This window comes from Artibeus jamaicensis, unplaced genomic scaffold (genome assembly GCF_021234435.1).
Source record: "Artibeus jamaicensis isolate MK-2021 breed Jamaican fruit bat unplaced genomic scaffold, CSHL_Jam_final contig_391, whole genome shotgun sequence".
Lineage (NCBI taxonomy): Eukaryota > Metazoa > Chordata > Mammalia > Chiroptera > Phyllostomidae > Artibeus > Artibeus jamaicensis.
In genome coordinates, this window is record NW_026521814.1 from 28,628,267 (window position 1) to 28,645,161 (window position 16,895).

Genomic DNA, 16,895 nt, shown 5'->3' on the forward strand with positions numbered 1-16,895 from the left:
CACCCGCCCCGCAGTCACAGCCTGTGCTCTGCAGCCACTTCCCCTGCTACTCACCCTTCCTCCCCGACGAAGGTGACGTACAGCTTGTTTCGCTGCAGATCTTTTCGGGAGTAGCCCATGATCTGATTAAAAGCATCTTCGAGTAAGTGATCTCTTCTGATAATTAACCTGTCCATAAGGAGACAATTTGAAAAGTACAGATTACTTCCTAGTCCTTATCTTTCTAGAACTGGGGCTTGCCATTTCATTTGCATTTACCATAACAAACTAGGCAAGAAGGAGTGACTTAATGTCATTGCTATCTGCCGCACAGGATACATTTGCCTTTAACTCATAACAGCCTTGGCAACTGTTACCTAAGAGAATCATTGGTAAAGAGCACCCCACCTATCATCTGTGAAACAATCCCAAAAGGCTTTCTGAATGGCAAAACCAATTTATCCAAAGAGGTTATGAAACATCGCAGGCACAACACTTTTGTTTAGTAAAAGAAGAACAACCCTATGAGGTCATGTTTGAAGCCTGAATGCACCTAGGCAAGGAATTCAATTACTAGGTGCCTAGAGAGATGACCAGGAGAACAAGGAGGGAAAAACAAAAACCAAAACCTCAGTGTCCTGCAAAGCAGAGTAGTTTATAATTGTGCTTAATTTAGTTTTTCAATTAAGTGAATCTGGAGATTCCCTAAGTGACAGATACTAATGACTGACACTTGTGGCCAATTAATCCACTTGTCATAATGATAAAGACATCTTTAAGCAGCTTTCAGTTTGCCTTTAATGAAAATAGTCATGGAAAGGGAGATGATAATGGAGGCCAAAGGATGAAAGCTTGATCATCAAGGCCTTTGGAGGAGAAGCGTCAGGAAGGTAAAACTCTGAGAGGAGCGGAGGTTGGGCAGGCAGATGTTTCTCGAGGGTGATGAAAAGTGGAACCTGTGAGTTTAATTGAGCAAGCCCCCCATGTGTGGGGCATAGAGCTGTGGGGCTGGTCCCCGGGCCTTCTCTCGGGCACCCCGGAACACGACAGTCCCACAGTAGAGACCCCCTCCCCTGTCCTCTCTCAGGCGGCACAGTGGTCTCTAGTTGGGGGCATGGCACAGGGGTGGAGGTGGGGACAAAGGAGGCTATAGGGGCAAGGAGAAAATAAAAATAATTCTGACCACACATCATGATGATGTTTCAATTTCCCCATTTAGGTGGAGGTGGATAAAGACAGGCAGACACATTTGTGACACATTCTGTTGGACAAGTGACGTTCACTGCACAGAATGAAACAGTGCTGAGTACGGTTCCTACACGCAGGTCAGGTCAGGAGACAGTGAAGTGCAAGACTGGACGTTGTGACGGCCTTACATCTAACAAACACACTCTCAGCCATCAGAGGTGTTTCTCAGGACAAATAAACGAATCAGCTTTTAATTTTTCCTAATATTTTTTACATGCATGGTAGTTTCTTTACCATTTGTTTTCAAGTCTTAAGCTTAATTGTGCTTACTTCCAGAACCATATTCTTTACAGTGCTGCAGTTTGCAGACACCCAAATAATTATGCCAAGGAAAACAAAGATGGCTGTCCCAAATCACAGTCAATTTCTACATTCCCAAGTGCATCCCACCCCTTCACCATCTACAAGTCCGGGTGTTTGTTCCCCTTTGACTTACTTTAATTTCCCTGGGCCTTGTCCATATCCTTTAGTCTCTAACTTCCTGTAGAAGTTCCTTAGTTTGGCTTCAAAGTCCCGCTTGTAAGGGGCTGGGGCCCGGGCATTAGCACGCTGCGTACCTACAGCAACCACAGAAAGAAGAGGGTGTGGACTTGTGCAACATCCTGATGTTCACAGCATCATCATGAGAAAATAACCACCAGGGAGCTGAGACCACAGTTCACAAGTAAAAGGAGGCAATACATTTAGTTCCTGCAGCTCCCAACTGCCCAAGTTAAAGACTAAACCAGAGCTTAACCAGGGTCTTAGGAGATGTCTTCTCTGTGGCATCTTGGTTGAAAAGAACAATGCTGTTCCCACTGTTACGAAGGTGCCATGTGTTAGTCAATATGTTCCCCTTTTCACTCCAGACTAATGAGTCAAATGGGGTTACTCATGTGTAATGGTAACTATTGAGGGTGCAATCGTTTTGCTTGCTGTTGAAGTGATATCACGACAATTAATTAATCAATCAGGAAGTTACAATGTGAAAAGTATGTGGTGTATAAAGCAAGAATAGCGAGTTTCCAGACTTTATGGAAAACGTACAAAAACTTCTTTTGGATGTTCACACCCCTAAGAATTACTTCAGACACGTAACTACATACATTTTTTTATTGTAAGGTAGAATAATCTTGATATAAAAACAGAATTCAGCCCTGGCTAGTGTGGCTTGGTGGACAGAGCAGGGGCCTGCAAACCAAGGGGTCGCCGGTTCGATTCCTGGTTGGGGCGCCTGCCTGGGTTGCAGGCCAGGTCCCTGGGGCAGGGCGTGAGAGAGGCAACCACACATTGATGTTTCTCTGTTTCTCTTTCTTTCCTTCCCTTCCCCTCTCTCTAAAAATACATAAATAAAATCCTTAAAAACCCCAGAATTCAGACACAATTGCAGAAGGCATACAGTCCCTGGATCCACGAAGAGTGTATGATATTCTGTTTGTTGTTTCCTTCCAGGGGCCAAGCACCATGGTCGTCTACAGATTATCTACAGACGTTTCTTATATTTCATCACATGGTAAGTATCATTAATGAAATGTAGAAGTAACGGTTCCTCTTTCAACAGAGAACTCTGGCTTGTAGGTCACATGGTGACCAACCGGCCAGCCAGGACACAAAGTGGAGGATGAGTATGGACATCAGACCCAGAGCCATGACAGAAACATTACGTGTTGCACAACACAATGGGATAAACTGGAAAGCCAAAATTCTGAAGTCCATAGCTTATACACCATGTAAGCTCATTCAATATGTCTTTAATGAATGAATAAACTAAGTGGTTGTTATTCATTGCTAATACTGTGTTAGGTTCAACAACAGATGCTCTAAATGAATATGGCAGGGTTCACGAGGTGGACGTCTTGGTTGGGAAGACAGAAGTAAAACATATAAAACAATTAGAGAATAATTAAGTCCTAAACTAGATGGCAAACAAGATATAAAGCAGAAGGGATAAAACCAGTGCCCTGGGGCAGGGTCCAGACCTATCGATCTATTTTGTTTGCCATAAAATCATTTTTAAAGATTTAAAATTAACTTTCAACATTTAAGCATTAAGAGATTTCAAGTAAAAGAAATCATTATTTTCTTTTGAAAACGATTTGGAAGCCCTTGAAGTGACTGGCTTGCGTTCTCCTGGGGCACCGTGCCGCAGCCACTCAAAGGCACGGCGGCCAGCACCCCTCAGTATCTGCATTCGAGATCAGTGCTACGGAAAAGTGGTATTAAAGGAGCGTAAGTAGAGATCAAAATGGAAAAGACCTTAGGAAGCAGGTTTTACTGGAACCAGGCCTTGTAAACAAGAGAATCTATATTCTATGCTGGTCCGCACAGCAAGAGTTAAATAGGCTCTGTGTGCATGTTCAGAAGACACTGAGGAAACCCTGCTAACACAGAGCAGAGGGGGCGTGCTGAGGAGTAGGTGGGGAATTCAGCAGCCAGGAGGTTGGAGGCAAATTATGAGAGGAATTTAAAAAGTATCACTGAGGAAACTGGGCATGATGCAGTGAGCAGTGGGACTCCTACAGCTTCTTGAGCAAGCCAACAACATATTATTATTTGAGAAACAACGTTCAGAGTGTGTTGAGTGGATTAAGGGTGGCAAGGAGAAGAGATTGCAGGGCCGAGACCCAGTTGGGGGTAGCTGCAGCAATAGAAGCCTGAGGCATGGCTGAGGACTAGACTGCATTGTGGTGACTCAGAGAAAACATTCACAATGTATGATAAGAACTGGTAACAGTACGTAAGTAAGGAAGAGCAACAGGAAGCTCTCTGTAGTGACACAAAGTTTTTAGAACAATACCAATAGCTGTCACTGGTTAAGGGCCTGCTCTGCATTAGGGGGCATGCCTTTTACACAGGGGATCTTGGGGAATCCTCACAAGCCTGTGATGCAGGCTGTATCATTATCACCACCATTACCGCTGTGTAACCAAGGACACTGAAGTCGTGTGCCAGTGAATGGGAGGCTTGGGATTCGAGCCAGGCCCGCGTGACACTGAAAGCAGTGTGAGAGATGATGCTGGTAGACAGGGCACGGGAAGCTGTAGACGGAGGGAGCTGGAGGTGACCGCTGTTGGGGTGAGTGTAGTGCACAAGCACTTGAAAATGCAGTCCTGGACTCCTGGCGAGAGAGCAGGGCCTCATCTTCAGGTTAAATGAGTTGGTGCACGAACAGCGCTTTGTGCATCGTCTCCGCACAGGAAGACTTGTGTCTCTGTTTGCCCTCATTGCAATCATCTGCAGAGAGGTGAAGGCTAAAGACATCATGACATGGGGAACTGCACTGGGGTTTTACAAATGGATTTTAATGAAATCAGCTACTGATCAATAATATGTCCAGAGGTCTGCCTGCGTAGTTATGAGTCTTTTATCCACAGAGCTAAGGGCTATGTCATAAAGGAAACAAATAAACTTGATCGTAAAACATCTGGGGCACAGCAGAGACTCCTAGGCAGTGGTCCTCAAACCCTGACTGCATATGAATCACTTGGGAAGCTTCTAAAAAAATCTCAGCATGCAGGCCACACCCAAGACACATTACGTCAGCATCTGTGGGGGTGGGACCCAGGCATCAGTGTTTTATACTGCTCTCTGGATAATTCCAAAGTGCAGCCAAGGTTGAAAACCATTATCCCTCAAAGGGAGGTCAAATGTATCCAATGAAACACCTGGGCAGCGTCCAGGGACCCACACAGGTGCATCCTTCCTGTGTATTTGAAAGGCATCCTCTACCGCATGAAGGGATGCGACCTCCCCGAGCACTCGGCTGCTCTCCGGGATGGCCAAGGGACAGGGCAGCGTGTCACAAGTCCACCCAGGGGTGTGGAACAAAGCTGTCTGAGAGCTGCAGACTGGTAAACCCAGACAGCTCAGCAAGCAGCCTGGATGAATCAGTTTTCAAGACCACGGCCATTGACAGGGAAGAGGAAAAAGAAGAACAAAGAACTCAAAGAAAATCTTTCAGGACTTGAAAGAAACATAATTCTTCAAGAGTTCATTACTTAAGAAGAAAACAAAACAGCACATATTATACTACTGCTGTATGATTTGAGATGCTTAGAAGGATGTGGGAAACACCATAATGCATCCCATCAATATCAATACAGACAATAAAATTAGCTCTGACTCCATTTATACTCTTAGTGATTCAATTATGGAGACTCTGGAGACAGACATTGTTAAATGCAAAAATTCTTTTGCTAATAGTTCTATTATGAAAAAATCATTTACACATTGCTTCATGGTTTAAAAATTACAGTAAATTATGCTGTTGGCCCTTGTCACACTCTTAATGCAAGTCAGGTGCAACTGCCAAGAAATTTCAGGGCAGGAACAATGTTCCTTCCACTTTAGAAATCAAAACTGATCTCGGAAGGTTGAGTTAATGGAGTTCTACGGGAACCATAACTCCCGGTGAAGCTGTAGGATATAACAGTCCTACAGAGAGAGAGTAATTTTATGGTCTGTATGGTCTTAAAAAAGGAAGTCAGTCACAGAAAGGTCAACGTCGCATTTAGGAAATGATCAAAGAAAGGGTGACTTCATAGGATAGTCAACATTATGTTAATTATTTGCAGGAAAAAATTTCAGTAACAGATATTTGGCTTCTTTTTTTCTTCACCGTTACTAGGCAGACCTAAAGTACTTGCAAATAGTGCCACATTATTTCTATTTACTGTTATAAAATGGCACAACCAGCTACAAACTAGAAAATTCTACCTGAAAAAATAATTCAGGTGATACTAGAAAAATCTTTGCATCAAACTTCTAAGAAGGCCGGCTCTCTTTGGCCAATTTGGGATGTGCCGCACGAGGCCAGGCTGCCCTGGATGGGGGCCGAGCTCGCACTGGGAGGGCTCAGGAGCTCATTTCTTTCCTGGTTCACATTCTTAAAAAGAAAAAAAAAAAAAAACCACCTCTATGACATTAAAAAAATTCTGTGCTAGTGACTACCTATCAAGCGTCGCAATAATTTCTGGATGACTCCATCTTCTGGAACGTAGCTCAACAATGGAAATTAAGGGGGAAACCCACCTCCGAAATCGCTGGCACGGAGCACAAGCGCTGAAGTCTTCACATTTTTGCTTTATTCCCTGGGAGCAGGAGAAGTCCTCAGGTCATTGTTCTGAGCTCTCTCATGCTTTCCTTTCCCACTATTTATTTTACAAAACCACCTCGATTTTTCAGACCATGGCAAACTGGAAGCAACTTATTAAAAGGGGAAAGCTGAAGGCCATACCAGTGACAGGCATCCCCTGTCAGCAAAAGGGGTGGGGGACGAGAGAGACAACAAAACCAAAAAAACTACCTCTTCACTGTGAAAGAGACAGTGTTCATCTTTCCTTCCACTTCTAGAATCACAACTCCTCCATCCCCACCCACCCAGGGAGTATTTGGTTCCCAGGTTATCTTTGTGGGGACTGAACCAAGAGAAGAGATAGAACCCCGTTTCTAAAATCAAGTATACGGGGAAGGGAGGAGTGAGAAAGAGAGGAAAGGAAGGAGAGAAACAGGGACAGAATATTTGGGAAAAGAACAGGAGATAAGCAGTGGCTAAGATACCAAGACCTTGGAAAGAGAGAGGAAAAAAGAGGACCCTTAAGGAGCCGCACTGTGTGTTAGAAGTGACTCCCTCCCCCATCCCAGGCCATCAAGACCCACATGGCCCTCAGTGCTCTCTGGTCTGTTTTGCTTCTGTTGGGTGTGACCTGGGGCTGGGGCTTCCAGAGTCCGTGCTAGTCACGTACTGATGTGATTCCCCCGAACCATGGCATTTCCTCAATGCACTCACAGCTTCGGTCACTTGGAAAAGTTACATGAGTGAGCACATCTCCAACGGTATTGGATAAATTAGGTATTTACTGCATTTGAATTCCTAGGAATATACAGCTACAAAAGGCCCTGAAATCAACTTCTGGGTCTCATTTTTGACATAATAAACCATGTGGTGTTTGGAAAGATTTTTTTTCCTTCTGGCAAAAGCTAAGGTCGGGACTGGCATTAGAACGGTCCTAGAAAAACAAACCTTCACATTCCAAAATTTTGACAAATTTTAGGTGAGCACTCTCACAGCTGCGAGAAGCCGTGAGTCAGAGTTTCCAAAGCCCCTTGCTCCTCTGTACTTGAAAAGACATGTAAATGCGCTTGGAATGAGACAAAGTGTGGAAAGTTTACCAGGTTCCTAGGCATTCTGAAAATAGGTCATTAAAATTTATTATTGTCATAATTTTCACAGTATTATTCCCACACCACTAAAAGGGATGAAATTCTAGTCACAAGAAGGAGGATCAGACAACTGTTAAAAATCTCTTTGAAGTGTTTTCACCAAAACTTGAGAGATCCTGGAGGAGAGGCTGTTTTACTCAAAGAAATAGAAGACTGCTCCGCCGGGCAAACGAGGCCAGCCAGTTCTGCCCTTCCATCATGTGGACTTAGTTAGAGTTACTTCCATTGATATCAGTCAGTACATCCCAATTTTAAGATCAAATAAAGCCCACTGAAAAGGAGCAGGCCAAAAATATGGAGATGATTCTTCCAGAAAATTAAAACCACCACAAACACTGCTAGCAATTTAGATATATTTGGGTTCTCCATGTCTTTGGAAAATGACCATAAATCTGCTTCCAGGGTGCATTTTATTGCTCCTGTGGGTTACTCATGTACCTTTGTGATGCTAAATGAAGTGATCTAGTCACCATTTCAATTAGAGTGTTCACACTAAGTCTCTAAGAACATTTAGGCAAGTCTCCAAGGCACGCGCCTTGTGGGGTGCAACAGGGACAGAATGCGGTGATCGCTCCACCTTTTGCTCAGGGAGGGTGGGCCACGGAAAAGGCCTGGAAAGGAAAACCTCGAACGGAATCAACAATAAGCCACGCAGCTTCATTTCTTTAACCACAGAGCATCCGGGAAAGGGACAACCCATTTTACTTCATCACAGGTTCCAGCTAAGATAAAGACCAGAGTGACTAAATATTGAGGCTGCCAGCTCCGCAGAATCAGGGAGAAATGGATTCATATATTCCAGTTATGAATGATTAAAATGTTGGCAAACTATACTTTTCGGGATCACGTTTCACAAAAGGGGAAAAAAAGAATAAATTAACATTTACTGGATGCTTGTTATGGTGTTCCCCGGCAAGGTGTTCTCCAAACAAACATGGGAGGTGATTACTATTATTCCCATTTCAGAGAAAGGAAATTCAAGGTTAGGGAAGGAGGCAAACTGCCCAGAGTCACATACAGTTAACAAAGGCTAAGGCCAGCTGTGAATTACATCAACTTGCCCCTACCCCTTCGCGGCAAACTTCTCAGTAACATTTAAACTTTCCTGTGGTGTCATACACATGCCTTTCATCCTGAATCATCAGAACGGGCGTCCCTACTTTGTTCCAAAGCTCATCTGTGCTTTTGCCGCCAGTGCCCGTGGGTCTGTGCTGTGTTCCACTGCTGAGGCGCCGCCCCATTCTAGGAAGCACTGTCTTTTCACCCACATCCCTTGACCTCTGTACAAGCACGTGCTCAACTTCCCCACCCTAAAACCCCTTCCTTAACTCTTATTCCCCTTCTAAGTGCTGTCCTGCTTTTCTTTCCTTCCGTACTTCATAAAAAGAACACTTCTTTCGTTCTTGTCATACTCTGTGGAAAGAATAGTCTGTGCTCCTGGCTTCTACTTGACATCCTGTATCATTCTGCAACCTAATACTTCATGGAAACAGCCCTGGCAAAGGCCATATATAACGTCATGATATTCAGATGGAATGGCCTCTCCTCAAGCCTCATCCTACTTGAATCCTTGGAAAATCTCGCCCTGTTGTTAATCACTCACTCCTCCTCGAAGCCTGGCTTCCCTGAAAAGACTTTCCTAATTCTCTTCCAAAACCCACTGGCTCTCTTTCCTTCACTTGCTCCTCTGCTGCAGCCCCTCCCTGAGACGCTGGAGGTCCTCCTGTCACCATCCTCTGTCTTCTCTTCTCCCACAGCCTTGCCTTCCCCGGCTCCTCTACTCTGCACTCTGGGCCTCAGCCACCACCAGCTTCCGGTATTCCTGGCCACCAACTTCTCCTATGCCCCCTGTCTTTTCCAGTTGCTTGGATATCTCCAAAGATTCCTCAACAACACATGTCCCAAACCAGACTCATTTTCCCCTCCCCTCCAGCCGAACCTTTCTTTCTTGATAAGTGGTGTTACCATCTGCCTAGTAATCTAGGTGGGAGGGCCTCAGAATCTGCCTTGACCTCAGGATCCTCCTACCTGGACTCAAAGTCCTGGTATCTCTACATCCTAACATATCTTCTAAGTTACTTCCCTCTTCTCTATTACCACTAGTGCAGCCCTTCAGCATGTTGCCTGGGTTAATACAATAGATTCTAGTCTCCCATATTCTAATTCATCTTCTGTGTTGCCACCAGACTGATCTTTGTAAAACAGGATTTCCTTTGTTTGTAAATTCTTAGTGGCTCCACATAGACTATGAAATATGGCATCAGTGACCAACTGGCCCTAGTCTATCTCTCCAACCTGAGCTTTGAGAACTTGCTTTCACTCTTATCTACCAATTTGCCCTAGACTACTTTCATGGTTTTGTGGCTTATCTTTTGCTACTCATTTACCTCAAATCACCTTCTTCCTTTGTTTCACCTGGTGAGATCCTAGTCATCATTCTTCAAGGATCCCCCGCATACCTGTTCTCTTCAACTTTCCCCACACACCCCAACCCAGTTGGAAAGGAAGAACTGCCCCCACCTCAGTGTTCCCAGACATCTCTTCGACACAGGACTAACCACAGAGCTCTGTGGAGTCACTTGTTGACTCCCTGGCCCAGTGTGAATCCTTCAAAGGCAGAGAGTGCATTAGGCATCTTTGTAGCACCAGCATTTAGCTCAGTGCTTGGATCATAGATGGATACTCAATAAAACTGTGTTACATGAGCAAATTAATAGACCTTTTCCTGTTTGTACTATTCAATTAGGCTGTGGCTTCATTACCATAAGAATATGTGAAAACACATGTCAAATAGCAAAGAACATAGAGCAGCTTCTAGTGACACATACAGAGTTTGGCTTTCATTAAAAGTTTTAAATTCTGATAGCTGTTAAATTGTGAACAATGCATTGCCTTTAACAAGGGTGAACACAGCTGGTGTCCTGTCAACATCATGACCACCTTCCTCCAAAAAACCTCACTGGCTAAGCTGCACTTTCTATCATCCTCCATCCACCCATCCCGTCATCCATCCACTACTTCTTTCACAACATAACCTCTTTCAAAAAGAATGTGAACCTAAAGACTTTAGTTGGTTTCACACATTCTGTCTGTCCGTGAGCTTTCAGTCTTCCTGTCTGGGGCAGGGTGGGACTACTGCAGGGAAACCCTATCCAAGTCCTGTAAACTGACCAATTTTAATTCTACATTGTTTCTTCAAAGTAGAGATTTCTTTTTATTATTGGTTGACTCAGTCTTAACCAGAACTTTTTTAATCCAAAAAGTTACCGTAGTTATTTTGTGCCCTAATCTTTTCCAAGGTATATTAGGCACTGCATAATGAAAAGTAAATTCTGTATCTGAGTGTATCGTACTGTGAACTTTGATCTTCCTGGCCCGGAATTTCATCATCTTCCTGTCATAATGAATCCCCATGGAAACGAGCCAGTGGTAAAAGACAGTGCTGCACAGCATGTACCTGTGCTAACATTACAGGTGTACCCAAAGAGCTCCTTTACGGTCCTTTGTGAAGAACAGAACATCTGACTTTAAGGCTCACTTCTCAGAGAATTCACTGTGAGCTGCAGGTGGACTCACCTGGCGAGTTCTGGGGAGAGGACACAGGGGAGCCACGTGGGGACTGACAGTAGCTGGGGTGGAGTAAGGCATGTGGAGGCACGTAAGACATTATCTCTTCTTCAAATAAACTGGGGAAAAACAAGAAACAAAATGCATACTTTAGCTGAGGAGGTAAGAAAGAGCCTCATTTCCACAACGAGTAAGACCACACCATCCGAGTTCGGTTCCACACCCCAGGGAGGGCACTCCTCCCTCCCAGGCCTGGTAATTCTCGGGACAGACTGGCTGGCTGTCGCAGCTTTTGTGAAACCTGTGGTTACATGTCTGTTTTCCAACCAACTCTGGACAACATAATTTCTGATTTGCTACTTTAATACATGAGTTTGCATTTACAGGTTTGTATGAAATAGTACCTGGGTTTTAAAATTTGGGAATAAGACTCAAACACACCAGACATTTATTGAGAACCCATAACAGATACACAAAGTATGTTCCATATCTTCATTCCAAGAAATAGCAGAATTTCAGTCTTCAAAGCTTGGAATTCAAATGGAGAGTTAGTAGTAAAATAAAACAAAATATCTCCAAATAATCAGCTCCCTCGTTTACTCTGGCTTTAGAAAGTTTTTCAAATGTGAGGGTTTTGATGTTAGATTATTCAATACAGTATCTGTTGTTTCCAATAGTTTTCTAAAAAAACAGTAAGCGGATATGTGATATCTTCAAGTCCCAGAGCACCACAAGTATTATGATAATGAAAAGTAGTATTGATCGCTGCGCTAAGCTCAAATAAACAAACACACTAAGCTCAAATAAACAAAATAGGATTAAAGCAACAGTAAAAGAGTTTTTTAATTAAGCAGTGGAAGTAGGTTTTCTTCCAACTTGGCCAAATCTAGAAACCTGTTACTTGTTTTCAGAAGACATTCAGAAAATGTGGCAACACTTTAGTTTTGTAGAGATTTCATGAAAGGGCTCCTGAGGGCTCTAGCGCTGGTTCTCACCCAGGCAACTGTGCCCTTCCCCAACACTGCCCAAGGCCGTTGGGTGATGTCTGAGGACATTTTTGGTTGTCATGACTGGGAGAAGTGGTGCTTTTGGTATCTGGTGGGAAGGAGGCCAAGATGCTAATAAACATCTTCCAGTGCACAGAACAGCTCCCTACGACAAAGACATATCCGGCCCACAACGCCAACACTTCTGAGGCCGCCAAAGCCAGAGGGATAGCGATGCAGTGAAGACTTGATAAACCTTTCCCTCATTCTCCATTCACATGCACACGTCTGCTGGGCTGACCATCGTAGCAAAAACATTTTTAGACACAGTATTTTTTAAGGCCAGCTTTCTATTTTAAAACTATAGAAGTCAGAAGATTTGGAAACAGAAGCAGTAAGTAATCATATTTTTAACACCAAATTAAGCCCCCAAAGAGTCATTTCTCTTTTTTCAATAAATCAATAGCCATTGGGGATCATGTGAACTTAAAATTAACTGCTAAGGAAAAGTCCCATGTAACAGTTGCTACCACAAAGATCTGGAAACCTATAGCTAAACTAATTGCAGAGTAGGAATTAGCATCCTCTCCTCAGATGTCCACAGCTGCATCCCAATAGTAATAAATGTCAATGTCATTATTTTTACTTTAGACAAACCACATGTATACTTATAGATCTGTATGAATGTATATACATACACATATAAATGTACATATATCTTCATGTGTGCATGTGTCTATGAAGTGCCTTTTGTTTTCCTCTGTGAGTTTAATAGGTGTCCTTCCTTTCATAGTTTTATATTTTGCAACATATTTTATATTTTAAACAATTTGTAGTTTTGCCTAAATCACTGCTCAAAATTACAAACGCTGTGTGCATACAGCCCTCGAGCATTTTTTGCTCCCCCATCAACATATTCCCGATATTTGCCTACGTCGGTACATGAGGGCACAGTTTATTATTTTTACTTGCTATGCAGTAGGTCATTCTAAGAACAAATCTGTTTATTTATTCCTATCTTCTCTGACAAATATTTACTTTTCCCCCAACTTTGTGCTTTTTATCAGCAATGGAACAATGAACAGCCTGCACATAATCACCTTGTGTATACATAAAACCGTTTCTTGGTATAAATATAGTACATATCTAAAATTAGAATTGCTCAGTCACAATGTAGAGGTCTTTCCAACTCTACAGACCATTTCCAAGTTGCGTCCTGAAGAGGCCCTAGAAATGGCAATCCCTCCAAGTCCAGGCAGCGCGAGACTTCCTAGTTCTCATTTGGTATTATTACGCTTTTCGACTTCTTCAAATCTAATAGTGTGAAACAGTATCTCATTATTCGAAATTGCATTTTATAACTGCTAGCATCATTCCATAAGTTTACTGGTTATTCTTGCTTCAATTTCTGTGAAATGCCTTTTTATATCCTTTACCCATTTTTCTTTTGGGTTTTCTTTTTTTAAATAGATTTAAAGGCATTCTTTACTCATGATGTCCTTTTTATGTGTTGTGAATATATCCTTCTGGTTTGTTACTTTTCTTTATGTCTTGATATGTGGTGTCTTTCATTATGCCAATTTTAAAAGATGAATGTAATGAAACGTATCAATCATTTCCTATTGAACTCCAATAGAGGTATATTTTTTTACAAGAGCCGAGTTTGTGAAAGAATATATGAAATAGAATAATCTATGACAAATGCAATAAGGTCATTTAAAAGTTTTTAATTTTTATAATACCCATGTTGGAAAATATCCTTACATAGGTTTATTTGGAATTAAATTATCTCTACATTGCCGCTTGTGACAATCAAGTCCATTTGCACCAGGAGTGACTTTCCTTTTTAAGAAATAGATGACATGGAAAAACAGGCACCAAGTCTCCCTCCATGTTTGCAGCAAATTCATTGCTCAAGTTTATAGTCACTGATTCGAATGACTCAAACTCCAAAGTAAAATAAAAAATAAAGAACAGAGGACATCCCTAAAAATTCCATTAATCCCTAAATGTTATTTATTAAGCATGCAAGTGTAATACATTGTGTCACTGTGTACAGTTATTAAAATAATATATTTGATCATCCAAATGAAGTAAAAAACTGAGTAACATCATTTCTATTGTAATAATTAGAGAACTACTATACATAAGTGAATTCCTCATGCTTTTTCAAAGGTCCATTAACTTTGGAGAACATGCATAATTCTCCAAATGAGAGAAAACATAGTCTTGCTCTTCATATTTGTATATATACACATATCAATTTTCAAATATTTTAAAGATCCCACCACATAACACACAGAAAGTCATGCAAAGTATGGTGCTTAATTACCGAAGTACAAATATTCTAAAGCTGTATTGTAACTTAAAATATTTAGGACCATATCATCTGAAGATTATTCACTAAGTACACACAAATGATAAACATGATTTCTGTTTTTACTAATACCAAAAGCAGAATTCTTTAGTTTAAGTGAAAAACCTTAGATTTCTAGAAGAAAGTGAAAGAGTCACATCTCAGAGTTCTGGAACAAAACTTACTATTTTATTACCAAACTATAACAGAAATATCATATTCCATATTCACTGACTGACAATCCTCCTGACCATCCAGTATTCTACATCCTGTTTTCAGAACTAACTCTGGACACCAGAGTCAAGGGTCTCCTCCTAGACTGAAAAGTAATCCCCTGTCCCATAGGACTTACTCAGAATCAAGTGAAATGAAGTCTTTATCAAAAGTGAATATATCCCTTTGAACTGTACTCCAAATATCCAGTAGAGGAAAATAACTTTTTGGCTTTAGCTTTTAAAAGATGGCAACTACCAAGCAGACGGTTAGAAATGGTTAGGGTGAAGACCATTATGAACAACAGGAATGAGGTTGCCAGCGCTTGGGGAAAAGTAAAACACTGCCTGGCATGGCTCGGCAGGACTTGCCCTTTAATTCTATGGAGGTCACAGTGGTGGGGGCATCCCAACCACTGGGTAGAACACAGCATCATTTTACCCTGGTCTCCTACCTTTGAAGGATAATATTAAAAATTTTAAAAAAGGTTTTTGAAAACTTGCTATTTTTCCCTTCTAAACTACTCTAAAATTTAAAACCAAAGCTGATCTAACCATCAGCAAAGAAAACACAATCGGTCAGTTTTATGAAGGGCTATCAAGTTGGCAGTCAGCACCAGTGACCAGATTTCAACTTGATCTGATTTCCCAAACATAAACTCTCAAAACCATAAAGTAAACAAATGGTATTGAATCAACAAAAGGGGACAAAGCACATTTTGAGCAAAAAATTTGAAAGAAAATATAAACACGACCTCTTATGCTCCGAAGGGGTAAGCTGGGTACAACCTTCTGTTCCATTCTGTAAATGGAACATTCCATTCATTGGCCTCTACAAGCCCTTTCCTTCTCTAACAGCACCTCCTTTATAAGCAGGGTAAAAACAAAATCAACCATCTCAGTGATAAGAAATGCAATCTGAAGCGAATGATCACCAAACCAGCACCCACCTCTTCAACATGAGTATCCCACGAGCCTTCGAGAATAAAGGAGACCTTTTCAGGCTACCACTATTGTCACATCACTTTCTAAAATGCCCCAGCATATCTGATGGCAGGAGACTGACTGGCTAGTTTACCAACCAGTACTACGCACCTTAGCAACATCACGAGGTCTGCATCACTTGAAAGACGCACCAATCCTGGGGTCCCTTCAGTTCGGATAAATTGGATCTTCTCCCTGTTCCAGCAAAGAAACAGCTCACAATATCTGTAGTAGACTTTTAGGACATAACTCAGAGCTTTAGGAATGAATTTAAAAGATAATGATCACAGCATCGCGGGGGTATTCTTTATGTGTCATAATACTATGTGGTACCCTAGGGATACACATCCAAGACGAACATGGTCCCTGCCTTCAGGGACAACTGCACAGACAGACATCAACATAGCCCAGGCTTAATGTGGGGAAAAGATTATTTTATTATCTTCTATTGTGATGCCCAAGTCCTGCTACAGGTAGGAGTACCATCCAACCAATAAAACTCAGTCTCTGCTTTGAGCTAAAGCCTGTTGTGGGCTTGAATCTAAGCAACAGTCTAGCATCATGCAGGCCAATTCTCTATCATTCTAAAAAGTGAGTGTGCGGAGATAGTCATTTACTTTCCTGAGGCAGTACCTTTAAATTATGTGCGATGAGTACATTCTTACTTGGAGGCAGATAGCATCTATACATTATATACTCGATATAAAAGCATACGGCTCTTTCAAATAACCGACAATTTGAAACACTTTCAGTTACTACAGCTGGTGAAACAGCTTGTGTGTCCACCAGCGTAAATGTAGATACACCTACACAAACACATATCACACACAACAATGTGTGCTATTTCCACCATTATTTTATTACAGATAATGTGATAACACCAGTTTTTTTGTGAGATGAGTCATGTTACTATTTTTAATTCTTTATATGCATATAATTTTAATAAATTTTTTCCTAAATGCTTCCTCTGATTTGCACCACGCTATTTGAAAGCACACCCTATTATTTGCTATGAAATGAGGAAAAAATAATAACATAAACTATGACTGAAAGCATTCCATTCCATAGGAACATAGGGCCAGCATAGTGTGCAATTTTACTCTAAGTGCTAATGACATTGTATTTGGATTCCTGTATACTGTAAAACAGCAAATAGTTATTTAGATTAAGTATCTATTTAGATTTAGTTCTTATCTATAGAGCATTTTGTTTTCTTGTTTATTATTTTCATAAAGTTCCACTGCACTTTATAGTTTCAATTCCAAATTTTCTTCTGAATTGCTTAGAGGTTTGAAGACAATGAGGTGGAAGGCCAGGCTTAACCGTTGAGATGAGAAATTCCCTAAAGCACAGAAAAGTCAC

General features: G+C 41.7%; 1 protein-coding gene across 7 annotated transcripts in view; it reads right to left on the reverse strand.

Annotated features, from left to right (window-relative positions):
- Nucleotides 1-16,895, reverse strand: part of HECW2 (HECT, C2 and WW domain containing E3 ubiquitin protein ligase 2) — a 352,175-nt gene that overhangs the window by 38,943 nt on the left and 296,337 nt on the right. For all 7 annotated transcript variants that reach the window (XM_053665222.1, XM_053665221.1, XM_053665223.1 and 4 more), the window contains 4 exons: nt 15,645-15,728; nt 11,005-11,114; nt 1,664-1,784; nt 55-168 (listed from right to left, as the gene is read on the reverse strand). In XM_053665222.1, coding sequence (XP_053521197.1) covers nt 55-168; nt 1,664-1,784; nt 11,005-11,114; nt 15,645-15,728 — 429 coding nt within the window. The remainder of the gene's footprint in view (nt 1-54; nt 169-1,663; nt 1,785-11,004; nt 11,115-15,644; nt 15,729-16,895) is intronic.